Source organism: Mobula birostris, chromosome 3, assembly GCF_030028105.1.
Source record: "Mobula birostris isolate sMobBir1 chromosome 3, sMobBir1.hap1, whole genome shotgun sequence".
Taxonomy (NCBI): domain Eukaryota; kingdom Metazoa; phylum Chordata; class Chondrichthyes; order Myliobatiformes; family Myliobatidae; genus Mobula; species Mobula birostris.
The window spans coordinates 43260238-43288037 of record NC_092372.1 but is presented as its reverse complement, the minus strand read 5'-3'; the positions used below and the strand labels follow the sequence as shown (position 1 = coordinate 43288037).

Sequence of the window (27800 nt, the reverse complement as noted above, 5' to 3'; positions counted from 1 at the left end):
AGGAAGCTGAGAAGCAGGACCTCCAGGGTAGTAATCTCAGGATTGCTACCTGTGCCACGTGCTAGCGAGGGCAAGAGTAGTCGGATCAGGCAGATGAATGCCTGGCTGAGAGACTGGTTTAGGGGGCAGGGCTTCAGATTCTTGGATAATTGGGATCTCTTCTGGGGGAAGTATGACCTGTTCAAAAAGGACAGGTTACACCTGAACCCGAAGGGGACCAATATCCTGGCGGGAAAGTTTAATAGAGCTGTTAGGGAGGGTTTAAACTAACTTGGCAGGGGGATGGGAACTGGAATGATAGAGCGGAGGAAGGGGAAAACAGAAATAAATCTAAGATAGTGAGCAGTAAAGATGTCAGAAAAGACCGGCAGGTGATGGGGCAAATTTGTAGCCATTGGGATGAGTTGCAGTGCAATAAAGTTGCAGTGAAATCAAAGCAAAAGGCATCAAATACTGGTCTTAAGGTGTTGTACTTAAATGCACACAGCACAAGGAATAAAGTGGATGATCTTGTTGTACAGCTACAGATTGGCAGGTATGATATTGTGGCCATCACTGAGACCTGGCTAAAGGATGCATGTCTCTGGGAGCTGAACGTCCAAGGATACACGGTGTATCGGAAGGATAGGAAGGTAGGCAGAGGGGGAGGCGTGGCTTTATTGGTAAGAAATGATATTAAATCATTAGAAAGAGGTGATATAGGATCGGAAGGTGCAGAATCTTTATGGGTTGAGCTAAGGAATAGCAGGGGTAGAAGGACCCTGATGGCAGTTATTTATAGGCCTCCAAACAGCTGCAGGGATGTGGACTACAAATTACAACTGGAAATAGAAAAGGCTTGTCAGAAGGGCAGTGCTATGATCATTGTGGGGGATTTTAACATGCGAGTGGATTGGGAAAATCAGGTCAGCACTGGATCTCAAGAGAGAGAATTTGTAGAATGTCTGCGAGATGGCTTTTTAGAACAGTTTGTTTTTGAGCCCACTAGGGGATCGGCTGTACTGGATTGGGTATTATGTAATGAACCGGAGGTGATTAGAGAGATTGAGGTGAAGGAACCCTTAGGAGGCAGTGATCATAACATGATTGAGTTCACTGTGAAATTAGAAAAAGAGAAGCTGAAATCTATGTGTCAGTATTTCAGTGGAGTAAAGGAAATTACAGTGGCATGAGAGAGGAACTGGCCAAACCTGACTGGAAAGGGACACTGGCGGAAAAGACAGCAGAGCAGCAGTGGCTGGAGCTTATGCGAGAAATGAGGAATGTGCAAGACAGGTATATTCCAAAAAAAAGAATAAATTTTCGAGTGGAAAAAGGATGTAACCGTGGTTGACAAGAGAAGTCAAAGCCAAAGTTAAAGCAAAGGAAAGGGCATACAAGGAAGCAAAAATTCGTGGGAAGACAGAGGATTGGAAAGTTTTTAAAACCTTACAAAAGGAAACCAAGACAGTCATTAAGAGGGAAAAGATTAACTATGAAAGGAAGCTAGCAAATAATATTAAAGAGGATACCAAAAGCTTTTTCAAGTATATAAAGAGTAAACGACAGGTGAGAGTAGATATAGGACCGATAGAAAATGATGCTGGAGAAATTGTAATGGGAGATAAGGAGATGGCAGAGGAACTAAATAAGTATTTTGCATCAGTCTTCACTGAGGAAGATATCAGCAGTATACCAGACACTCAAGGGTGGCAGGGAAGAGAAGTGTGCGCAGTCACAATTACGACAGAGAAAGTACTCAGGAAGCTGAAAAGGCTAAAGGTAGATAAATCTCCTGGACCAGATGGAATGCACCCTCGTGTTCTGAAGGAAGTAGCTGTGGAGATTGCGGAGGCATTAGCGATGATCTTTCAAAAGTCGATAAGATTCTGGCATGGTTCCGGAAGACTGGAAGAATGCAAATGTCACTCCGCTATTAAAGAAGGGGGCAAGGAAGCAAAAATGAAATTATAGAGCTGTTAGCTTGATATTGGTGGTTGGGAAGTTGTTGGAGTCGATTGTCAAGGATGAGGTTACAGAGTACCTGGAGGCATATGACAAGATAGGCAGAACTCAGCATGGATTCCTTAAAGGAAAATCCTGCCTGACAAACCTATTACAATTTTTTGAGGAAATTACCAGTAGGCTAGACAAGGGAGGTGCAGTGGATGTTGTATATTTGGATTTTCAGAAGGCCTTTGACAAGGTGCCACACATGAGGCTACTTAACAAGATAAGAGCCCATGGAATTACAGGAAAGTTACATATGTGGATAGAGCGTTGGCTGATTGGCAGGAAACAGAGTGGGAATAAAGGGATCCTATTCTGGTTGGCTGCCGGTTACCAGTGGTGTTCCACAGGGATCAGTGTTGGGGCCGCTTCTTTTTACATTGTACATCAACGATTTGGATTATGGAATAGATGGCTTTGTGGCTAAGTTTGCTGACGATACGAAGATAGGTGGAGGGGCCAGTAGTGCTGAGGAAACTGAGAGTCTGCAGAGAGACTTGGATAGATTGGAAGAATGGGCAGAGAAGTGGCAAATGAAGTACAATGTTGGAAAGTGTATGGTTATGTACTTTGGCAGAAAAAATAAACGGGCAGACTATTATTTAAATGGGGAAAGAATTCAAAGTTCGGAGATGCAACAGGACTTGGGGGTCCTCGTACAGGATACCCTTAAAGTTAACCTCCAGGTTGAGTCAGTAGTGAAGGCAGCAAATGCAATGTTGGCATTCATTTCTAGAGGAATAGAGTATAGGAGCAGGGATGTGACGCTGAGGCTCTATAAGGCGCTGGTGAGACCTCACTTGGAGTACTGTGGGCAGTTTTGGTCTCCTTATTTAAGAAAGGATGTGCTGACGTTGGAGAGGGTACAGAGAAGATTCACTAGAATGATTCCGGGAATGAGAGGGTTAACATATGAGGAACATTTGTCCGCTCTTGGCCTGTATTCCTTGGAGTTTAGAAGAATGAGGGGAGACCTCATAGAAACATTTCGAATGTTAAAAGGCAACGACAGAGTGGATGTGGCAAAGTTGTTTCCCATGATGGGGGAGTCTAGTACAATAGGGCATGACTCAAGGATTGAAGGGCGCCCATTCAGAACAGAAATGCGAAGAAATTTTTTTAGTCAGAGGGTGGTGAATCTATGGAATTTGTTGCCACGGGCAGCAGTGGAGGCCAAGTCATTGCGTGTATTTAAGGCACAGATTGATAGGTATCTGAGTAGCCGGGGCGTCAAAGTTATGGTGAGAGGGCGGGGGAGTGGGACTAAATAGGATAAAATGGATCAGCTCATGATAAAATGGCGGAGCAGACTCGATGGGCCGAATGGCCTACTTCTGCTCCTTTGTCTTATAGAAACATAGAAAATAGGTGCAGGAGTAGGCCATTCGGCCCTTCGAGCCTGCACCGCCATTTATTATGATCATGGCTGATCATCCAACTCAGAACCCTGCCCCAGCCTTCCCTCCATACCCCCTGATCCCCGTAGCCACAAGGGTCATATCTAACTCCCTCTTAAATATAGCCAATGTACTGGCCTCAACTGCTTCCTGTGGCAGAGAATTCCACAGATTCACCACTCTCTGTGAAGAAGTTTTTCCTAATCTCGGTCCTAAAAGGCTTCCCCTTTATCCTCAAACTGTGACCCCTTGTTCTGGACTTCCCCAACATCGGGAACAATCTTCCTGTATCTAGCCTGTCCAATCCCTTTAGGATTTTATACGTTTCAATCAGATCCCCCCTCAATCTTCTAAATTCCAACGAGTACAAGCCCAGTTCATCCAGTCTTTCTTCATATGAAAGTCCTGCCATCCCAGGAATCAATCTGGTGAACCTTCTTTGTACTCCCTACAACCCTGACATTCAATCGCAGTAAATAGAATCAAAGACTGCACTTAACAGGGCAGCCAAAAAAAAGTGTTTAAAAAAATATCAAACTGTGCAAATACAAAAGGAAAAAAAATAAAATGATAATAAATAAGCAAGAGAACATGAGCTGAAGTGTCCTTGAATGCGAGTCCAAAGGTTGTGAATAGTTCAGTAATTGAATGAGAAGTTATACACTCTGATTCAAGAATCTGATGTTCAAGGGGTAATAAATGTTCCTGAACCTGATGGGTAAGGGTCTTGAGGCTCCTGTACCTTCTTCCTGATGGCAACAGCGAGAAGAGAGCATGGCCTGGATGGTGCAAGATCACTGAAGGATGTTGCTTTCCTGCAACAGCACTCCAAGTGAATATGCCCAATAGCAGAGAGGGCCTTACTTGCGATGGACTGGGCCATATCCACTACTTTTTGTGGGCTATTCCGTACAAGAGCATTGGTGTTTCCATACCAGGCCACGATGCAGCCAGTCAATATACTCTCAACTACGCATCTATAGAAGTTTGTCAAAATGTAGATGTCATGCCAAATCTGTGCAAAACTTTTGAAAAAAACGCCGCACTGCTTTGCAATTGCAGTTACATGCTGGACCTGGGGCAGATCCTGTGAAACTGTAACACTAAAGACTTTAAAGCTGCTGATCCCTGATGAGGAGGGGTTATGGACTTCTAATTTCCTCCTCCTGAGATCAATCATCTCCTTTGTCCAGCTGGCATTGAGAGGCACTGTCGTTTTGGCACAACTCAGCCAGATTTTCAATTCCCTTTTATATGCTGATTCATCACATCAACAACAGTAGTGGCATCAGCAAGCTTTCTTAAATATGGCATTGGAGCTGTGCTAAGCCTCACAGTCATAAGTATAAAGCGAGAAGAGCAGGGTCTAAGCACACAGCCTCGTCTGCTTATGGACAGTGTTGATGGACAATGTGGAGGATATGTTATTGCCATTCCAAACTGACTGGGGTCATTAACTATTTATGTGAAATACACAAGTACATACAATCTTGATCAAGACAAATGTGTTCTATGTAAATTCATGATGGATTTCTTGAACAGTATTTTTTTTAAACAAAGTTCCTGTAGAGTTAAAAATGTTCTTTAGAGTACTTTTTTTTTAAAAAAACTTAGAAATGAATTGACAAAGCTTCCGTTCAGATGTGGTCCATATCTTTCAGGACAGAAATAAGCATTTCAACCCCTTTAACCTATATTGTTCTATTGTATTCAGTCTAATCTGTAGCTTGTTCATTTGATACTTTTCCTCATCCTTGTTTAACAAATGATTTATAGTCTGATTAAAAAGTCTTATAAACAATTTTTTTTATATAAAAAGTTGTTGCTGGCAAAAATCAGAATTTTTTGCCAACCTCTTCGCCTTTGAAGTTGGTGGTGAATTACCACCACCTAATGATGCAGCCCTGGTGAAGTTATTCCAGCATGTCGGGCAGCTGACTGAAGAAAGACCTTTGGTCTCCAGCAGCCACGGTTCACCCCTGGCTTCTAGCTCTGTGAATTTGTATGTTCTTCCTGTAACCGTGTGGGTTTCCCCCAGCTTCTCCAATTCCCTCACTCCAAAGACATGGTTGGTAGATTAGCCAAATGTACAAAAAAACAAGGGACAGAGTTTGAAGGTGGTGGTGGGGGAGCAAATTAATGTAGAATTAGTTTAATTGGGTACTTTTAGTCATTGAAAAGTAGAGCACAAAAACAGACCCTTCAGTCCATCTAGTCCATGATGAACTCTTTTAAACTGCCTACTCCCATTGACCTGCACTGGGAGCATAGCCCTCCATACCTCTATCATCCATGTACCTATACAAATTTCACTTAAACTTTGAAATTGAGCTCGCGTGCACCACTTGTGCCGGCAGCTCATTTCATACTCACAACTCTCCAAGTGAAGAAGCTTCCCCTCATGTTTCCCTTAAACTTTTCACCTTTCACCCTTAACCCTTGTAGTCTCACCCAACCTCAGTGGAAAAAGCCTGCTTGCATTTACCTATCTATACACCCAATTTTGTACATCTCTATCAAATCTTCTCTCAAACTTCTACGTCCTAAGAAATACAGTCCTAACCTATTCAATTTTTCCTTACAACTCAGGTCCTCCAGGCCTGACAACATCCTTGTAATTTTACGCTGTACTATTTCAAAACTTATTTACACCTTTCCTGTAGATAGGTGATCAAACCTGCACACAATACTCCAAATTAAGCCTCACCAATGTCTTATACAACTTAAACGTAACATCCCATCCCCAATGTACCAAAGATTTCTTTATGACCCTTATCTACCTGTAACAATTAATTTCAATTAATTACAGACCTGCATTCCCAGATCCTTTTGTTTGACCACACTCAGTGCCCGACAGTTCACTGTGTAAGACCTACAATGGTTGGTCCTACCATAGTGTAACACCTCGCACTTGTCTGCATTAAATTCCATCTGCTATTTTTCAAACCATTCCTCCAGCCGGTCCTAATCCTTCTGCAAGTCATGACAGCTTTTCTCACTGTCCAGTACACCCCCAATCTTAATGTCATCTGCAAATTTGCTAATCCAGTTAACACATTATCATCCAGATCGTTGATATTGATGACAAACAAAATAAACCCAGCACCGATCCTTGTGGCAGTCTGCTTGTCACAGACCTCCAGTCAGAGAGGCAACTATCTAATACCCTCTCTCTGGTTTCTCACACAGAGCCAATGTCTAATCCAATTTACTACTCCATCTTGAAAGCTGGCCAACTGAATCTTCTTGATCAACCTCCCATGGAGGACCTTGTCAAATGCCTTGCAAAGTCCATGTAGGCAACTTCCACTGCCTTGCCTTCATCCACTTTCCCGGTAACTTCTTTGAAAAATTAAGATCAGTTAGATACGACCTACCACACATGAAGCCATGCTGACAATCCTCAATCTGTCCATCTCTATCCAGTCTCTTAGAATACCTTCCAATAACTTTCCTACAACTGATGTCAGACTCACCAGCCTATAATTTCCTGGGTTATTCTCAGAACCATTTTTAAAACAGCAGAACATTGGCCATCCTCTGGCACCTCCCCTGTCACCAAGGATGATTTTACACATCTCTGCAAGGGCCTCATCAATTTGTGCATCTGCCTTCTGTAGGGTCTGAGGGAACACCTTGTCTGGCCCTGGGGATTTATCCACCCCGATTTGCCACAGGGTAGCAAGCATCTCCTCCCCTAGTCTATTTAGTTGATGCCACTTTGCTTCACCTATAGACTGCGTCCGTCTCCTGAGTAAATACAGCTGTGAAGAACTGATTTAAGATCTCCCTCATCTGTTTTGGCTCCACACGCGCATTACCATTCCGATCTCCAGAGGACCAATTTTGTCCCTTGCAATCCTTTTGCTCTTAACACATCTGTAGAATCCCTGAAGATTCTCCCTCATCTTGTCTGTTTGAGCAACCTCATGCCTTCTTTTAGCTCTGATTTCTTCCAATGTTCTTTTGCCTATGCCTGCTATTTACGTCCTTTTTTCCTTAACAAGGCCTGATTATCTACTGAAAACCAAGGTTCTCTACACTTTATCTTTTATTCTGACAGGCTCATACAAGCTTTATAATCTAAAACCTTCACCATTCCCATTCTTGTTTCACTCTTTTTCTTATCTGCCTATCACCTCCCTCTGGTGCTCCTCCCCCTTCCTCCATTGTCTTCTGTCCTCTCCCAGATTCCCCTTTCTCCAGCCTTTTACCTTTTCCACCAATCAACTTCCCAGCTCTTAACTTCACCCCTCCCAGTTTCACCTATCACATTACACTTCATCCTCCCCTCCATCCACCATAATACATTTTATTCCGACTTCCTTTCCAATCCTGAAGTCCCAGCCCAAAACATCTACTGTTCACTCTTCACATCTACATGGTCTGCTGAGTTTGTCCAGCACTTTGTGTGCACCACTAGGATATTTGCCCCCATCCAGTTCAGGTGCAAACCATCTCTTCTGTACAGGTCCCACCTTCCCTGGTAGAGCCCAATGATCCAAAAATCTTATCCGCTCCCTCTTTAGGCATGTGTTAATCTTATTTCTGTATAGTCTTCCTATTTTAGACTCACTACCAAAGACCTAATCGTTGACTTTCTTCTGCTAGGTTATTCCCCCATTCCAAACAGTATCCAAAGTGATATACCTTTTGTTGAGGGGGTTGCCACAAAGGTACTCTTCACTTGCTACTTAACCTCTTACCCCTTACTGTCACCCAGTTTCCTGTGTGCTGCACCTTGGATGTAACTACCTCTCTACATGTCCAATCTATCACCCCTCAGCAGAGTTCATCCCGTTCCATAACACAGATCATTAGAAGCTGCAGCCAGATGCAATTCTCACTGGTGTAGTCATCAGGGGCACTGGTGTCCTCCCTGCCTTCCCACATCCTGCAAGAGGCACATTCCATATCCTGCCTGCAATCTCTATTGTTCTAAATGAGCAAATGTAAGGGGGGGGGGGGGAAGAGAAAAGAGAGAGAACCTTCTATGGCTAAAGCCTCGAAAAGCAAAGCCTCACAATCTCCACTCTGTCCACTCCAACAACGGCTGCTCTGCTTGCCCCACTTTATTTAATTTCTTCTTGTCAATCAATCCCAAACGCCGAATGGCTGTTACTCAAAGTGGCAAACTGTTGCGAGTCACTGCCTTTTTGTACTTAAATCCAACCTGAGTGAGTTGTATCTTCTCTGGCTTCCAATGTCCAATTGAGAGCTACTGTGGATTCTGTTGATTGAAGGACCCATGTCTGTGTTATAGGACTTTATGATGAGCGAAAGGTAATGCATTCAATGTCATGATGCAACTTCCGCCATCTCCAACAGGATTCCACCACTGACCACATCTTCTCCTTCCCTCCCATATCCTCTTTCTGCAGTGATCACTCTCCACGATTCCCTGGTTCCTCCAGGCACATCCCTGCAAATGCACTGTTAAACCTGGCCCTTTACCACATTCCTCATCAACAGTCAGGGCTCGAAAGAATTCTTCTCGGTGAGGCATTGTTTCACATATGAATCTATAGATGTTATTTATTGCAACCAATGCTGCTGGTGCAGCCTCCTCTATAATTAGAATCAGGTTTATTATCACAAACTTGTACGTTGTGAAATTTGCACTGTGCCAGCAAATGGGGCAATGATGTAGTGTTCATGGACCACTCAAAAATCTGAATGCAGGGGGAAGCAGTTATTCCTGAATTGTTGAATATGGGTGGTTAAGGCTCCTTCCAGATATTAAGAAGAGGATGTGTTCCAGATGGTGAGTTTCCAAGGCCTCTTGGAAGATGTCCTCAGTGCTGGGACGGGGTTGTGCCAGTGATGGAACTTGCTGAGTCCACAACTCTCTGCAGTCTCTTGTGATCCTGTGCCTCAGAGTCTCTATACCAGGTGTGATGCAACCAGTTAAAATGCTCTCCACCGTGCACTGAATCTCCTCAAACTCCTAACGAAGTAGAGCTGCTGGCATACCTTCATGATTGCTGAGACTAACACCGATTGGGGTCTGCTTTACTGAGCTCCTTTATTCCTTCTGCCGTCCAGGCCAGGACCTCCCAGTGGTCAGCTGTCCCAATTCCATTTCCTGTCTATATACCTCAAGGTTGCGTGCAAGTTGTTGTTAAGGAGAATGTTGTGTTTATTTGTCAGGGGATTGATTTCAAGGGCCACAAGGTAATACTGCAGCTCTATAAAACCCTGGTTAAACCACATGAAGTATTCTGCTCAGTTCTGGTTGTCTCATTTTAGGAGGGATGTGGATTTATTACGAGATGTCAGAGGCAAGTGTTTTTATTTATTTTTTTTTAATAAAGTAGTGGGTGCATGGAATGCGCTACCAGGGATGGTGGTAGAGGCAAATACATGAATAGTATTTTAGAAGCAATTAAGAAAAAAAAAAAAACAGGCACATGGATGGTAGAAAAAAAATGGAGGACTATGAAGGTGGGGGGGGGGGGGGGGAGGGTTAGATTGACCTCAGTTAAAACATCAGCATAGGCCAAACAGACTGTACTGTGCTATAATGAAGAGAAGCCATTTCTGAATCATTGAATGTGGGTCTTGAGACTCCTGTACCTCCTTCCTGATGAGAAAAGTTCATGTCCTAGATAAGGGTCCATAAAGATAGGTGCCACCTTCTTGAAGCATCGTTTCTTGAAAATATCTTTGATGGTAGGGAGGGTTGTGCTTGTGATGGAGCTGGCTTAACATACAACCCTCTGTAACCTCTTACCATTCCTGTACACTGAAACTGGTTGCATCACAGTCTGTCAGAATATTCTCTACCTACATCTATAGAAATTTGCAAGAATCTTCAGTGACATAGCAAATTCTCAGTTTCCTAATGAAGTATATATAGTCATTGGCATGTTTCCACACAAGTAGTCATTTCTGGTGTTCTGATCAGCAGTCATCACTTGGAGAAAGATTATCATTGTGGAAATGTTCCATACAAGTTGATGTTTGCTTCAAATTAGCAGTACTTCCTTATGAATAGAGGCATGCTACAATGGAGAAGGAAGATAATGACAACAAAATACAGGGAACACCTAACTGGGCCAAAGAAGAGATAACCTGCATGTTGGTTGATGTCAAAAATGAACATTCTGATCCAAAACATTCCATAACAAGAACAAGAAAGAATTAGACCTTATAAAAACAATATTAGTTCACTGTTGACCTATGTATACTAACCTTGCGTGTATCTACAGAAGCAAAGACTTTCCCAAGGGAGTTATGGCAACTAGTTCCATGAGCAGCAAAAGCAATTTCTTCTAACCATACAGGAACTTCTTGCTGTGCCTATAGAAGCAATTAAGTATAATTATTAAACTGCATCATCATTGACAAACACTACAAACCTTTTTTTTTTAAAAAACATGGTTTCCTTCAATCTGTATTCTTATAACCCACAAACAAAAAATACTTAATATGTTCATAAGATTAAATGCAAGAGGAATAGGATAGGGTGTCAACCCCATGCGCCTGTTCTATCAGTAAGAATCATGGCTGGTTCAGCATTCTTCAAATCTAAATTTCTGCCCCATCCCCCAGGGAACAGAGGAATAGACCAGTTGCAGCTAGATGTGCAGTTTAAATTAGTATTATGGTCAGCACAGGCATCATAGCTGAAGAGTCTGCTCCTGAGCTGTGGCATTCTAGGTCCTAATTCTAAACTTCAATGAATGGAGTTCAACCCACTTAACCTTTCCTCAAAAGGACAATCTCCAAGTACCAGCATCATCCTATTGAACCTTCTCTGAAATAATCTAAGGGACGAAACATCCATACACACCTTTTACAGTTGCAGTAAAACTTCCCTACATTTATATTGTAACCTACTTGAAATGAGGTCCAACATTCCATTAGCCTCCCCAATTACTTGTTGCTTTGTGCACAAGGACTGAACTGTTGCAGTTTCCAACAAATTCCATAGTAATACTAGTGTCTAGTTCATTTTCCCAAAGTGAACTTCATATTTTCATCTTGCAATCTATTTACCAATTTTTGGTCCACTCATCTATCTGATCCATCTCTCCAATCTTGCCTCTTCACCTGCCTTTTTTGCCATTAACAAATATGACACATGCATTTACTTCCAAGTCATAAACATTTATTGCAAACAATTGCAGTCCCATTGATCGCGATGGTACCCAAATGGTCAAGGAGCGTCAACCTGAAAATAATCCCCTTATTTCTCAGTCACCCTTTCCTGATCATTAGCCAAATGGTTTATCCATGCTAATCTGCTGCTCATCAAGTTATGGGCTATTCCCACAAGATAATTTGAGGCATCTTGTCAAATACGTTCTGGAAACCTAAATATAACATGTCAATTAGTTCCCCTCTGCACACTGATCACTGCTTCAAACTCAAATTGTCTGACGAATTTCTCCTTCATTGCACCATGCTGATTAGATTACAACTTTCCAAAAATGCTGTTATTACCTTGTGACTCTAATTTAAACTTTTGTTAGAAAATTGTTAGTCTACTGTACCCACTTCTTGCAGGAGTGGTTTTCCAGTCCCCTGGAGTTCACAGAATTTTGTAATGGAATTTATAATTAACGCATCTAATAATATACACATTCAGATCAGATGCAAACCATCAGCTGCAAACTTGACAACCTTCTTTACAGCTTTTAGCCTTGTTAGTTTGCGTAATCATAATTCTCTTGTGATGCTGACAATATTTGATTGCCTTCTATGGTTATTCAGAATTAATAAGGTGTTTGCAGTATCTTGTACTATAAACACAAGGTATTTCACTCACCAAGACAGACAATTATGGACCAAGTGTTGCTAAATAGCATTAGTATAACTGGTAACACACATCAAAGTTGCTGGTGAACGCAGCAGGCCAGGCAGCATCTCTAGGAAGAGGTACAGTCGACGTTTCAGGCCGAGACTTTTAAAGTTAGTCCTGACAAAGGATCTCGGCCTGAAACATCGACTGTACCTCTTCCTAGAGATGCTGCCTGGCCTGTTGCAATCACCAGCAACTTTGATGTGTGTTGCTTGAATTTCCAGCATCTGCAGAATTCCTCTTGCTTAGTATAACTGGTTATGTGATAATCCGCATGGGCACAATGGTATACAGTTCTCTTTCAGCTTAGTACCCTCTGACATCCCTGGTTGGCCACATGTTTAATCCCTCCCTATGAATTTTACTGTGACAGATTCCATTGTAATTCCCTCCAAGTTAAACACAGCTGTTTCTGACCCAAGTTCCACCATCTAAAACTGAATATTCTATCATGCTATGATCCTAGGCAATTTTTCTTTGAGGGTATGAAACCTGCCCAGGAACCCATTACCAGATCCAAGATTATAACCATATAACAATTACAGCACGGAAACAGGCCATCTCAGCCCTTCAGTGGTCTCACAAATACACTGATCTAGGAAGCTACCCTAAAAGCATTCAATATTTCGCCTCTCCCCGCCCCCCCCCCCACCAATGCCAAATGCTATCTCATTCCAACCTGATTAAAAATTTACAAGATTAAAGGCTTCCACAATTATTGCTAGTATTTGTTTACTGATAGTTTTTGTATATTACTTCTACATTGGTTTCATTCCTATGCTGTTTTTAAACATCATCCAAATTGACTTTACATTTTCTGAGTCTAGACAATTTCTCACAACTGTACTTGATCTCATTAACAGTTTCTACCCCACCATCCTTTGACCTATTTGTACAAACTGAATCTATTACAAATGCCTCCTGCATTATGATAGCAATATTTCAGGTTTGCTCTTGCCATCTGCTCCCACATTGTGGTTCTATCTGCCTCACTCCTGATTTTGTTCCTGCATTCTACATTTTCTTCACTTCTCTCCTAATAAGCTTGCTTGCATCCCCACAGTATTGTTATTCTAGCATAATTTTACCCACCCTAGTTTAAGTTTACCCACAATAGGACACTGGTCCTCTTACTGCCAGAATCTATCATTCCACCCTCTCCAGAGCTGGTTTCAATGCCCCTGGAATCCAAACCCCTTCTTCCTGAATCATCTGTCCAACCACACATAATCCACTTCCCTGTTCCTATATTCAGCATCACTGGGAACTGGAAGTGTGCTGAGATGACTACTTTTGAGCTCTTCAATTTTCTCTTTTTAACTCTCATCCTGAAGAGAAATTATTCCTGAAAGCAGTACTTACATCAGAGAGGACCTTTAGGAGGGCACGTGCTATTGGCATATCTGTACTTGAATCAAAGAACGATATTGCCTTGCCAACATGTCCACAACGACCGGTGCGTCCAATGCGATGGACGTATTCATCAATGGTGGACGGCAAGTCGAAGTTGATAACATGTTGTACGTGCTCAATGTCTAGTCCGCGAGCTGCCACTGCTGTAGCCACCAAAATGGGACACTTCCCTGTACGGAAGTCACCAAGCGCTATCTCCCTTTCCCTTTGCTCTCGATCACTGCAACATAAATCACTTACATTACAATGCTGTTCCTTCACATCTCCCCCAACGCTCAAAAAAAGGCAAGAATGATTGAAGCCACTGTTCTTTTGGAATAGCTCAAAAGAAAAGCAGAAAATTTAGATGAATTAATAACACTGTTGATACAAGCAAACAGAAGCAGTTTTTTTGCAAACAAGGCATTGCCCATTACCTTGCACTTCCTAATCCTCCAATTCATTCCACTGCATTAACAAGGTAGTGAAGGGAAATGGAACAAATAGGAAAAATGTCAACCTTAAACAGCACTGCAGGATTAATGGTCCAACGTGACTTATTGTTACACCTACAACTTAAGTTTTCACCTTCAGCCTCAGAGCAAATTATGAACTAGATGAAAGGTGGCAGACTAAATTCAATACAAAATTCAATTGACAATATTTAAATTCAGAAACAAATGAAGCAGTTGATTATAGTACAAGAAACATGAAGTAATATTGAATAAAATAATACAATTCTGAAGGGCAGGGATGAGAATGCACATTATTCATGAGGTGATAGGTCTGATTAAAAAGGCAAAATATCTGTAGCTTCATTATAGGTGGAATATCCAAAAAAAAAATTATGCTAAACCTTTGCGAACTGATGACTGGGCCCCATACTTAAAAGTATCTATCAACATTTTGAATGCCAGATGGTACTTAATTAGTTTTAGGAATTAGTTACACACATTTAGAGACTGGAGAAACTGAGAATTCTCCCTTTGGTGGAAGTTGAACTAGTGGTGAAGGGGTGTTACTACAGAAGATATGATCTTCTATACTGCATCGTTTCTAGACACAAGATTCGATCTCCTCCAGCTGCCTCACCCTCATTTACCCTCTTGCTCTCTGCAAAAATAATTTCCTCTAAGCTCAGCACACATCAAGGAAATAAGATTTTAGCCCATGATCTTTCCATGCAACTCTAGGCCAACTGCTCACCAGCTATTAAAAAAAAGGACATGCTTTAACTTGAGAGGCAAGAGTTTAAGTGGTTCCAACTATTTGTAAGTTAGAATCTTGCTTTCATTCCAAGTCATCAAAAACAAAACATGATTAAGACAACTCAAAAATATTTACACAAACTGGCTTAAATACTCAAAAAGTTTTAATTTTATTCATGCAAAGTTTTCCCATTATCAGTAGGTCAAAATCTATAATTACTTTACTACAAAGTCTGTAGCACTGCAACAAGGTAAATCACCCACTTTAAATACACTTAATAAATAGTAACTAATAGTAACTTGCCTACTCTGCAATGCCCTCAAAAACAACTCAAACAATTACAAAACTAATCAAAGATCCAAATATAAACTATATGGAGCAATAAAATCCTGTCAAAATGAAATCATTTAGCTATGGGTCAAGGAGGGAATAAATGAGAAAAGAGTGAGTGAAACCAGGCAAGCGAGATTTCTCAGTTCCATTTCTAAATCCAAGAGGTGTTTTCCACTGTAGAAGACAACCCACTCAAATGTTCTAAACAGCTTATTTACTTCTAAGGCAATGAACACTTCAAGCTTGCTGGATTGCGTAGAATCAATTAGGATGATGGAATTTAAGTCCAAACATGATAAATATCCATGTCACTCATGAACAGAAACAGACAAAAGGCAAATACATGAAATAGAGAAATGTGAAAGCAAACAACTTTACCCATGAATACTTGTTGTGGGAAATTTCTCTTGACAAAGGAAAGCAGCAAGAAAGTCAGCTTTTCTTTTGGTATCAACAAAGATCATAGTCCGTTCAACACCTAGGAAGTTAGACCCAAAGCAAAGTAGTTTAAAAATGTGCTCTCCTACATCTACCATCCTTCCCCAACACACAAACAGTGAGAGCCCATGTATATTAGGTTAACTTGAATTATAACTAAAGCCTTCATGATAATTTTTATACAAAAGTCCTAATCCCCAAAACACAAATGGGAAGACAAAATTTGCTTATTTGACGAATTAAATTTTTTCCCAGTTTTCCCAAGCATTTAAAATCGGTGGTAACTCTACAAAACACTTCAGCTGTCTTTCTGCAGAGATACTAATCCTCACCTTGATGTAATCATGGCAAGGATAAATATTTTAGAATGATAGGACCATACTGCCTAACCAGAAGACAGTTTAAAGTTAACAAATACAAGAAGGCAATAGCTGAACAATACACAAATTATGTTACAAGCCACTATTGGAATTTACATCTCCATCCTTGGGGTTATATTACAGGAAGTACTCTATAGAACTATACAAAAATAACTACTTTTGACCAAATTATTAATTTTAGTAAAAATGTGATCACATGAAGTTAAATTACCTCTACCCTCCAAAATATGCATTTAAATATTTGCAGCATCTATCTCCTCTCCCTGAATTTCATCATGGTTGGGCAGATTGTAGGAGAAAAAGACACACCTGTATTGGTGAGGATTTCAATCAGTTTGTTCCTTTTGGAATACTGGTCAACTTGCAGTACGGACTGCTGTACGTCACCACAGGCTCCTCCCACTTGACCAACAGCAAGGAACAAATAATCACTCTTCATGAAATCTGCAGCCAACCTTAAGGATAAAACCAGAGTCATGAAAATTAACAGCTAGTGGTTACTGAAGAATCAACCTAAAGACCTGGGGGGGGGGGGGGGGGGGGGTTAATTCAAGAGAACAAATTTCAAATCCCACCATGGCAGCTATGGAAATTAAAATTCATTTCAAAATCTGGAATTAATCTCCATGCTTTACACATCAGGAGCTTACATTCATCATCTTGTGAATTTTAAGGAAGTCCAAACCTGATAAATTACATGCAAACTTTGAGAACCTGGTCACTCTGGTTAAGGTCTCTGATTCATTGGATGCAGTATTTTTTTGATGAAGGGCAGGAGGAGAAAAAGGGAAGAATATTCTTGTGGGTAATGCTGGTGATGAGAACACTAGTGACTTGCTATGGGATGCTTCAAACAGTTTACACCTCAAGTCACATTCAACAGAAGTCTAACAGGAAGAATTGACCAAGGCATATTGTTATTGCATGGCACTCTATATTGATAGAAGACAATATGGGGCCATAAAATGTTGTCACATTTAACAAAGTTGCCTGAATGCACTGGAAAGCTCTGCAATTTATGCTATCGGATATTAAGAAAAATTCGCACTCCACATTCCAAGTAAAAGCATCTAATCTACATTTGAGAGCAGTAGATGCTGGAACATAGTAGCAATTGTCAGGCTGCTGTTCCTCCAGAACAATCTGCTGAAAGAACACAGTGTACCAAGCACTGGTTTTGGGAAGAAAGGAACTCTGCATCAAGGCAGAGGAACAAGATGGCTCGTATGAAGAGAAGGCAGTAAGTGACAAGCCCAAGGGGTTGAGGAGGGATACAAGTTGATAGGCAGGTTGCATCAAACATGGGGGGGGGGGGACTTGGGATGCTCCCCTCCCCTCCTGACCAGATTCTCCTCCTGTTCTCTCATGATTGTTCCTTTTCTTTCAACACCCCCTGCCAACCCCCAAGTTTACCCTCTCCCATTTCCATGCACACAGTTCACCCCCACATGCTTGTCCCCACACTGTGGTTCCAATTGTATCTGCCATTCACGTCTTCCCTAATAGTTTTGTAAGCCTCATTTACTTGAGTCCAGCACTGGTTTCGCCCTTCTCCCTCCAACACCCATCTCTGATTTCCACCTACAATGCCATTTTTCCCCTCCCCACTGATCTGCCACTGTCTTCAACCCCCACTCCTGCTCTCCTCCACTACCTGGTACAAGTGACCTGTCATTTTAGTCCCCTCAGTCTAGCAAACACCCGACTCCTGTCTCACCACCCTTTCTCTTTAACTGGTCATCTCTCCTCAGACCTTCTGCAGGGCTTCAACTCGAAACTTCGATAATTCCCTTCCTTCCACAGATGCTGTTCAAGCCACTGAGTTCTTCCTCAGATTGTTTCTTAATCTACCCTAGATTTAACTAATTACTTTTGAAGTTCCTGAGCAGAATTATACGGAGCCCAAGAAGTCAATTAGAGCATGGCCAGGTCCATTATTCAAAGAACTACTTATAAAAAGCAAAAACTGAGATCCATCTTGCAAATCAGTAAGAAAACATCACATTTCAAAATTATCTTTAAAAAGGAATACAATACACAGAAGCTGAATGTTGGTTTTTAAGCGCAAAATGATTGAATGCGTTAGTCTCCATTCTTGGAATTGCTTGCTCCAATTACTAGTCATGCATTACATTACAAGCTCCATTGCAAAATCTGAGAATCACTTAAAGGCTCATGACCACATTCAATCCAACAGGCTCAGAATACAGCCAAATTGAGAGTCTAACTTTTCAACCATTAATGACAAGACAGTTAAAACACTTTGTAAGCCTGCTTTAGCAGTATTCAGAACTAAATATCAAGTGACACATCTGGGTGAAACAAATTGTTTTCTGCTATCAATGTCAAAGGTCTTCCCTGAAGCACCAAAAGTAAGCTAGATTGACAAGTCATCTCAAAAGATCCTTTGTCAAAACTGAAGGGTCTTCAGCCTAAAACATTGTTTAACTCATGAACAAGATCATCTGTGATGCTGGAAATCCAAAGCAACACAAAATGCTGGAGGAACTCAGTAGGCCATGAAGCATGTTTTGTGAAGTTTTACAGATGCAATGCAAACTCTTGAGTATTTCCCAGTTTTCTTTTTATCTTTTAAAATTAAAACTAAAGATCAACTTATCCATGCTGCTTGACTCACTCCTTCAATTTCTTGCCATTTTGAATTCTGACTGGATAAAAGGGGCATCAATGACTGCTCCATTCATTAACAATACATTTTACTTAAAAAAAAAAATTAAAATATTTCTCCTCCTCTCCCTACTTGGAAAATGGATAAATGGATAACAATGATTCATACATGTCAATATACAAATGAATATCTACAAGTTAACTTGTTCATATATTAAACTACCCCAAGCTACCTTTCTAAATTTGAAACAAGCTCGAGTCAAATCCGTTCTGGTCAAAAGCTGGAACGTAGTAGCTGTAGACTAGAAGATTGAATAAACACCCTATGCATTCTCAACCACAAATTACACTGCTGAATTTTGTTTAAATGCTTGCTCAGCACTTCCAAGCTCCAAAGATAAAGGTAAGTGCATCACTTGCAATGAATGTAGTTGGCATTGTTTAGAATAAACACAGAGTTTTCCAAATTTGAGTAAAAGAGACCAATGCATACTCAAGACCAAACACAGCTTCATTTAGAAGTACATGGATTCAGGCTGCTTATCACTGTACAATATTTCAACAATACTTGGGACACATCAGTATGGGTAAAAAAAAAAAAAAAAAAATCACAGAAGCTTAAAAGGCAAACTATTTAATTTGCATTAAATTAGCCTAACCCTTCAAAAGTAAGAACTCAAAAATGTTGCTAAGCACAGTTGTGTCCTGAACTATACCAATTCCAGGTATGACTTACGGAAGGCTATCTTAAGGACAGAAAAAAAAAACAACCTGATTAAGGTTAGAGATGGAATTGGATGCATGTCAGGTCAGGCAGGTTTTGCAAGCCATTATTTCCTACAAAGCAAAACCCAACATTACGAATGGATGTGATGCTTCACTCCCAGATAAGCCAAACTCCTTTTATCTACGCTTTGAAAGGGTGAAATAAACTACACCTGTAATCTGTTTCAAGAGGCCAACTTCACAACATCTTTCAAGAAGGTGAACCTTCACTTGTGCCAACCAACTGGCAGATGTGTTCAAGGACATCTTCAAACTTTCACTAAAGCAGTCTGAGGTTCCCACCTGCTTCAAAAGGGAGACAATTATACCAGTGCCCAAGAGCAGAGGTGTGAGCTGCCTGAATGACTATCACTTAGTAGCACTCACAATGTCTGCAATAAAGTGCTTTGGGAGTTTGGACAAGACCAGATTCAACTCCTGCTGAAGCAAGGACTTGGACCTGTTGCAATTTGCTTGTTGCCACAGTAGGGTTTATAACAGATGCAATCTCACTGGCTGTCCACTCAGCCATGCATCATCTGAACAATAGTAATACCTATGTCAGGCTGCTGTCTATTGACTGCAGCTCAGCATTCAACACAATCATACCCTCAGTTCTAATCAACAAGGTCAAAAACCTGGGTATCTGTACCTCCCCCTGCAACGAGATCCTTGACTTCCCCACTGAGAGACCACAGTCTGTGCAGATTGGAAATAACGTTTCCTCCTCATTGAGGATCAACACTGGCGCACACCAAGGAACCAAGCCTAGCCCACTGGCCTAGTCTCACTACACCCAGATTCTGTGGCTAGGCACAACTCAAACAGCACCTTAAATTTGTCAACGACATAATTATCGTTGGCAGAATTTCCGATGGTGACAAGGTGGCGTACAGAAGCAAGATAGATCGGCCAGTTGAGTAGCATTGCAGAAACTCCAGTATAACTAAGGAATTGAGTGTAGCCATCAGGAAGGGAAGTAGAAGGAAGACACCCCAGCCCTCAGAAGGATCAGCAGTGGAAAGGGTAAGCTGTGTCAAGTTCCTAAGTGTCAACATCTGATGACTTATCTTGTGCTTAACATATTGATGTAATTACAAAGAAGGCATGGCAGCAGCTATATTTCACTGGGAGTTTCAGCAGAATTGGTATGCCAAAGACACACACAAATTTCCAGACATACCTGTGGACAGTATTAGCCTCCCAAGTATTGAGGACACCTTCAAAAGGCAATACCACAAGGCAGTGGCGTCTATCATTAAGGATCCATCACCCAGGACATGCCTTCTTCCCAATGCTACCACTGAAGAGGAACAGGAGCCTAAAGAGACATGCTCAACGTTTCAGGAACAAATTCTTCCTATCATATTCAGGGGTCCCCAACCCTTTTTGCACCGCAGACCAGCTGACCGGGGGGGGGGGGGGGGGGGGGGGGGGATGTTCAATTAGGGTTGCCAACTTTCTCACTCCCAAATAAGGGACAAAAGTAGCAGTCAAATACGGAACACTTGTGCTTACCTCGAGGAAGACTACTATGACCATGGAGCCTTGCGCGGGCACCTGTGTGCACATGCCTGTACATGCCAATTTTTTTCTACAAATCGGTTTTGGCTTAATCTTCCCAATTCTGTTAAGTGAAACTACACTGTACATACATTATTTCTACTTATTGGCTGTGTATCATATCATTCTTGCTTTTACTATATGTTAGCGTTTTAGGTTTTGTGTAATTGGTGTGATTTGGTAGGTTATTTTTTGGGCCTGGGAACACTCAAAAAATTTTTCCCATATAAATTAATGGTAACTGCTTCTTCGCTTTATGCCATTTTGGCTTACGAATAGTTTCATAGGAACGCTCTACCTTAGCGGGGGAAATACTGGACAAGGGCGGTCCCGTATGGGACAAACCAATTTAGCCCAATAAACGGGATGTCCCGGCTAATACGTGACAGTCGGCAACCCTATGTTCAAGTTCTACAGTGCTTGACAGGGAATGAGGAAAGGTGCAGCTGACTCATATCGTTTCATAATCGCCACATCATATCGTTTCCTCGCGGCCTGGTAGCACATGCTTTGCAGCCTGGTACCGGTCGCCGGCCCGGTGGTTGGGGACCACTGTTATAATTTATAATTATCTACTGCAATGTATCACTCCCACAAAACAACGAGTTTCACAGAATTAGGTTTAATGTCACTGAAATTACATTTTACCTCTGAATCTCTTCAGGAAAAGTGGCACTAAACATCAGAGTCTGGCGGTCTTGTTTCTGTGGCATGCCAAACGAGCCTATGAGTTTCCGCATAGCTGGTTCAAATCCCATATCCAACATACGATCTGCTTCATCCAGTACCAGGTACTGGACTTTACCAAGGGCAACCTTGGAAATAAAATAGTGCCAGGTCTCAAATCTGTATATGTATTAGATATACTGATCTTAATGTCTTAAGCTACTAATAAATTATATGGGTCACAGATGGCAAGGACAATGTCAAGCTATAACCAGAGGGAGGTCTTGGTGAGGATGACCGTCTAGTTTCTCAAAAACATCAGAGTTTGCCTTTTTATACAACAGTCCCCTTTTTCCTTAACAAAAATCTAAAAATTTAACAGCTAACTACTGCACAGCAAGTAGACAGAAATCTACCTAGAAATTGGGTGTTAACAAGATGTTTCAAAAACCTCAGCAGCTTTTTAGATTCTAACAGTCTTGTGTGTGGTACAGGAGTGTACTTGTAATTGGATACAATCACTTGCAGCTATTAGGCAAAGTAAAAAAAAGTGAAATAGTAAACTTTCCTTTTATCATTTTCCACAAAGCTCAACCTAGTCATCTTGTAGACCTTTAAAATCATTCTAGCATGGTGGTAGGGAGAATGAATGGGGGCACCATTACTACCAAACAAAAACTCAGGATCCAGTTTCTTAAGGTATAAACCCCTAATCTCAATTTCTAGATGTTCAGTCAGATGCTCTACTCCTTGTTAACAGAAGGTACAAGATACTTTATACTTTATTGCTGCCAAACAATTGATACTAGAACGTACAATCATCATAGCGAAACTTGATTCTGCGCTTCTCGCTCCCTGGATAACAAATCGATAGTAAATATTAAAAATTTAAATTATAAATCATAAATAGAAAATAGAAAAATGGAAAGTAAGGTAGTGCAAAAAAACCGAGATGCAGGTCTGGATATTTGGAAGGTACAGCCCAGATTTTGCCAACATTAACAATATTTTAAGAATATTAAGACTTACAACTTACTTTCCCTTTTGAGATAATATCCAAAAGTCTTCCTGGGGTGCCACACAATATATTACAGCCTTGCAGAACCTGGCGGATTTGATGTGCTATACTTGTTCCTCCATAGAGTACAACAGGTTTCACAGTAGTTCTGCACAAGCAGAAAGAAAAATACATCTTTGTAAACATTAATCAATATTACTCAGGTCCCTTATTTAAACCCATGACTTTATCCTCCTTTATGAAATTTCCTCTTAAAATTCACTCTATAGAAATCGAGCCTAGCTCTTCTGCTTTGATATTTGATTGGATACAAAACAATGCAGAAAGAGACTATGAAATGTAACTTGCTTTTGGCAAGGGTGTTGGAAGTTCCAGGATTTTAAAAGACGTAACAAAAAAGTCTGCTAGAAATGTGCAACAAAAATACAGAAAGTGGGAAACAGATCAAACAGCAGCAAAAGAAAGTGAAACGTTTAACGTTTGTCAGATTTGGAAAAGAGACAAAAATGTAGGGCAGGGCAGGGACAGGACACAGATAAGACAAAGACAATGAACAAAAGGAAATTAATTAGCTACTTGAGGAAAAAATCCAGAAGGAGAGATCGATGTTCACGCCATCGAGTTGGAGATTACCGAGATGGAACAGGAGTTGTTAGTCCTCCACCCTGACAGTGGCCTCACTGTGGCAAAAGAGGCCGTGAACTGACATGTCACAACAGGAATTAAAATAGATGGCCACTGAGAAATGAGACTTTTGAGGATGGAGTGGAGGTGCTTGACAAGACAGTCCCACAATTTACAACAGGCCTTACCTACGTAGAGGCCACATCTGGAGCACCGGAAATAACAGACGATCCCAACAGATTCACAGGTGAAGCATTGCCTCACCTGGAAAGGACTGCCTGAAGAGGTAAGGGAGGTGGTGAATGGGCAGGTGTAGCATTTGTCTCTTGCAGGGATAGGTGCCAGTAGAGAGATTAGTGGGGTGGGATGAATGAATTAAGGGAATCACAGAGGGTGCAATCCCTCTCCCTTTCTCAATCTGTCTCCATTTCTGGAGACAAATTGTCTACTGACATTTATAAAACTACCGATTCCCATGGCTATCTTGACTATACCTCTTCCCACCGTGTCCTGTAAAAATGTTATTTCCTTTTCTCAGTTGAAGCCGGCTGGTGGCGTAGTGGCATCAGCACCGGAGCTAAACTTTGGAGTGAAGGCTCCCGAGTTCGAATAAAGCCGGCTCCCTTGCACACTTTCCATCCGTGCTGGGTTGAGCATTGAGCTAGCAACTCAGCCGCGTAAAAATAAGAAAGCCTGCTAAAAAAAAAACGCCGTCATGACGACGTCCCGATGACTCCACTTGGAGTTAAGGGCTTTCTTCTTCTTTTCTCAGTTCCTTCATCTCTGCCACATCTGTTCCCAGATGACACTTTCCTTTCTAAGGTAGAGATGTCATCCTCCTTCAGAGAGCAAGTTTTTTCCTTCCTCCAGTATTGAGGCTGGTATCACCTGCATCTCAATTTCCTGGACATCCAGGCTCACCCCCATCTTCCTGCTACCTTAGCAGAGTTAGAGTTCCTCTTGTCCTCGCCCAACATCCTGGGTCTCAGCATCCATTCTCCACAAATTCCACCATCTTCAACAAGATCTTTCCACCAAACACACCATTACCACCCTACCCACTAATAGGGAACCCTCCCTCCGTGATTCCCTTGTCCACTCGACCCTCCCCATTAATTTCCCTCCTGGGACACATCCCTGCAAGTGACAGAAATGCTACACCTGTCTGTTCACCTCCTCCCTTACCACCTTTCAGCATCCCAAACAGTCCTTTCAAGTGAGGTAACACTTCACCTGAAAATCTATCCAGCACCTCTGCTCCATCTGCCAAAAAAGGAGTTTCCCAGTGGCCAACTATTTTCATTCCCATCCCTATTCTTGCTCTGACATGTCAGGTCATGACCTGCTATTTTGCCATGAGGCCACTCTCAGGGTGGAGGAACAACACCTTTTATTCTGTCTGTCCAGGTAATCTTCAACCAATGATATGAACATCAGTTTCTCCTCCACCGCCAACCCCCCCCCCCCCCCCACTATTCCCAACTCTGGCCTCTTGCTTCTTCACCTATCTGCCTATCACCTCCCCCAGCACCCCTCCTCCTTTCCTTCCTCTCATGGTCCACTCTCCTACCTCCGATTCCTTCTCCAGTCCTTTACCTTTCCAACCCACCGAGCTCCACCTATCACCTAGTTAGCCTGCCTTCCCCTCCCCACCACCCTCATTTTATTCTGGCATCTTCCCCCCCTTCCTTTCCAGTTCAGAATTAGAGTCACAGCCAGAAATGTCAACAGTTTATTCACTTCCACAGATGCTGCCTGGCCTGCTGAGTTTCTCCAGCATTTTGTGTGGTTGTCTTACATGAAGCAGACAGATACACAATTTACTTACCCATAAGAAAACTTCCTAGCTTCCAGATATATCTGATTGATCAGTTCACGTGTAGGTGCAACAATGACCACTTCTGGTTGCTGAAACTCCTGAGAACGACAAGCTACTGCCTTGCCCTTCAGCAGCATTTCTATTATTGGCAGTAGGAAAGCAGCCTGTGACAATTATGTGAAAACAAAACAACAGATTGAATGTCATCAAGGGGCAATCCTCCAAACTGCCTCAAAACCAGGAGAGGGAAAAAAAGGCCTGTGAGATTTTCAACTGCTGGCTATTCTAAAAGCAGAAGCATTTTAAAAAATATTCAGTAAAATTACAAATTGATAAAATGGGATCAGGTACATGGAAGAGATGATCAAGATGCATAATCAGCTTGCAACTTAAAACCTGTAGTGATTTTTATCTTCTATGTAGTATTGTTAAAGCAGTTGCACTGCATACTGCAATCATCATTGGCTATTTAGCTAACATTGTGTGCCAGGCTAAAAATGAAGTTATTTATGAAAACATCAGCATACTAAGATTAGCTTCCACTCATGTGAAAGGGATATAGTGAGTGGTCACTTAAACCTCAGAATTTCTTGTTAAGGGTGGCGGATCTCCAGAATCCCCCACCCCAAATGGCTGTGGAGGCCAAATCATTAGGTCTTTATAGAGGAAGCAGATAAATGTTTGAATGAACAGGGAAAGGCAGGCTATGGGGACCTAGTCTAGTACAGTCATCAAGCACGAGGCAAATCAGCTATAATCACATGTAGTGTATGGCAGACCATGAAGGGCCAGGTGGTCTGTTACCATTTGCAGAGATTTAAAAATTTACGATGAATATTAATACTTATAAGTTGACCAGCTTCTTTTTTCTACTTCTCACCGTTTTCCCAGAGCCTGTCTGAGCACATGCCATCAAATCCCGGCCCGCAAGCACAATTGGAATTCCGTACTTCTGAACTGGTGTCGGCTTCAGGTATCCAGCCTTGCTAATGTTATTGTTCAATGTTCCACATAGATGAGCTTCATCAAATGTCTAGGGGAGAGAAAAAACTGCAGTGATCCTGTCTGAGTAGCCAACAACTTGATGGCATGAACATCAATTTCTCTTAACTTTTGATAAATCCCTCTCAACCCCCTTTTCCATTCCAGCTCCCTCTTAACCCTTCTCACCTGCCCACCACCTCCCTCTTGTGCCCCTTTCCCCTTCTCCCATGGCCAGCATGTACTCCTTCGCTCTGACACACCACCTTATTCTAGTGTCTTGCCCCGTTCTTTCCACTCCTGATGAAGGGTCTCAGCCTGAAATAACTCTTTACTCCTCCTCATCGATGCTGCCTGACCTCCTGAGCCCCTTCAGCATTTTGGGGGAGGTTATTAATATTCCCCGTACCATTTTAATTTAATTGCTAACAATTTCCAAGCTCTATGAACAAACTGTTCTCTATGATAAAACATAATGCCTTTAAACATGCCATCAAAATTGAAACCATATTAATTACAAATAAGCATTCAAAGCTGTTTTCATATGTAACACCATATTTTCAACAGTTTTGAATAAATTTTCAATACATTTCTGGATAGACTGTCATAAAAGGTCATGGCCTGAATCACATGTAGATACACGATTTGGCACTTGGATCCGGACCAAGCAGGACAGAAGAGGGGGGAAAAGTGATTTGATGGAAGTTGACAACTCTTCTCCACCACCCCACCCCGCCGCCACTCCCCAAATGGCACACCAATTACCCTGGAGCTGCTTCCCCAACTACAATTACTCTTATTTTGGCTTACCTTCTGGAGTGCTACAAGCTCCATGACAGAGCTCAGGACTAATTATAACAATTGTGAAGAAATGGCTTTTGCTGAAATTTTATGCTTCATTAGCAATATCCAGTTTGGAGAGAAAACCATGTACTATTCCATTTCAAGCTTTAGAATTTTTTCAAAAAAGGCATTTTAGTCTAATGTTCAAGTATTACATTTTTTCTGAACAAAGACAAAAACTGTCACTTTCCTCTCCAATAAAAACAACTTCTGAATGTGTCATATCTTATTTGGTGACAGTGTCGAATTTTATTTGCTCACATCCCTGCAAGGCATGTGATCTAACTACTAAAGTTTCCATTAATCATAACAAGCCACCTGGACACCAAAGAACTATTACTTCCACTTTGTCCTATGGTAGCAGAAGTCCTAAGACACAAGTTCAAAGAAATGAGTGACAAGGATGAAGCCTGTTTACTTTGTGAAATGACAAACTGATGATGATCTAACTTTAAAAATTACCCAAAAGCCAAACATTCAGGGTAGTAAGACAATGCAGCAGATCATATAAAAATAGAACAAACCCAAACAGAATTCAGGATTCCAATAACTGGAAAAACATTTGCTCAATTATAACGCATACTTGAAAAAGCTTAAATATACAATATTCAAAGTTATTGAATCTTATACAACAGAGGTCCCCAACTTTTTTGCAACGCAGACCGGTTTATTATTAACAATATTCTTGCAGACCGGCCGACCCCCCCCCCCCGGGGGGGGGGGGTTAGGGTTCTCAATGGACAAGAGTAGCAGTTAAATACGTTGTGTTTACCCCGAGAAAGACTACAACAACCATGAAGCCTTGCTTGGGCACCAGTACGCATGTGTGTACGTACCGATTTTTTTTTTCTACAAATCATTTTTGGCGATTCTGTTCGGGGAGGGGGAGTGTTAATCACGACCGGAATATAGGTGGTAAGTGGCTAATACACTCAATTTCATTTCTACA

At 41.6% G+C, this 27800-nt stretch overlaps 1 protein-coding gene across 5 annotated transcripts in view; it reads right to left on the bottom strand.

Annotated features, from left to right (window-relative positions):
- Window positions 1–27800, bottom strand: part of ddx4 (DEAD (Asp-Glu-Ala-Asp) box polypeptide 4) — a 90391-nt gene that overhangs the window by 11434 nt on the left and 51157 nt on the right. For all 5 annotated transcript variants that reach the window (XM_072252532.1, XM_072252528.1, XM_072252530.1 and 2 more), the window contains exons 10-17: window positions 25908–26060; window positions 25037–25191; window positions 22603–22732; window positions 21549–21715; window positions 16254–16399; window positions 15505–15604; window positions 13555–13825; window positions 10581–10688 (exon numbers count right to left, since the gene is read on the bottom strand). In XM_072252532.1, the coding sequence (XP_072108633.1) occupies window positions 10581–10688; window positions 13555–13825; window positions 15505–15604; window positions 16254–16399; window positions 21549–21715; window positions 22603–22732; window positions 25037–25191; window positions 25908–26060 (1230 nt within the window). The remainder of the gene's footprint in view (window positions 1–10580; window positions 10689–13554; window positions 13826–15504; window positions 15605–16253; window positions 16400–21548; window positions 21716–22602; window positions 22733–25036; window positions 25192–25907; window positions 26061–27800) is intronic.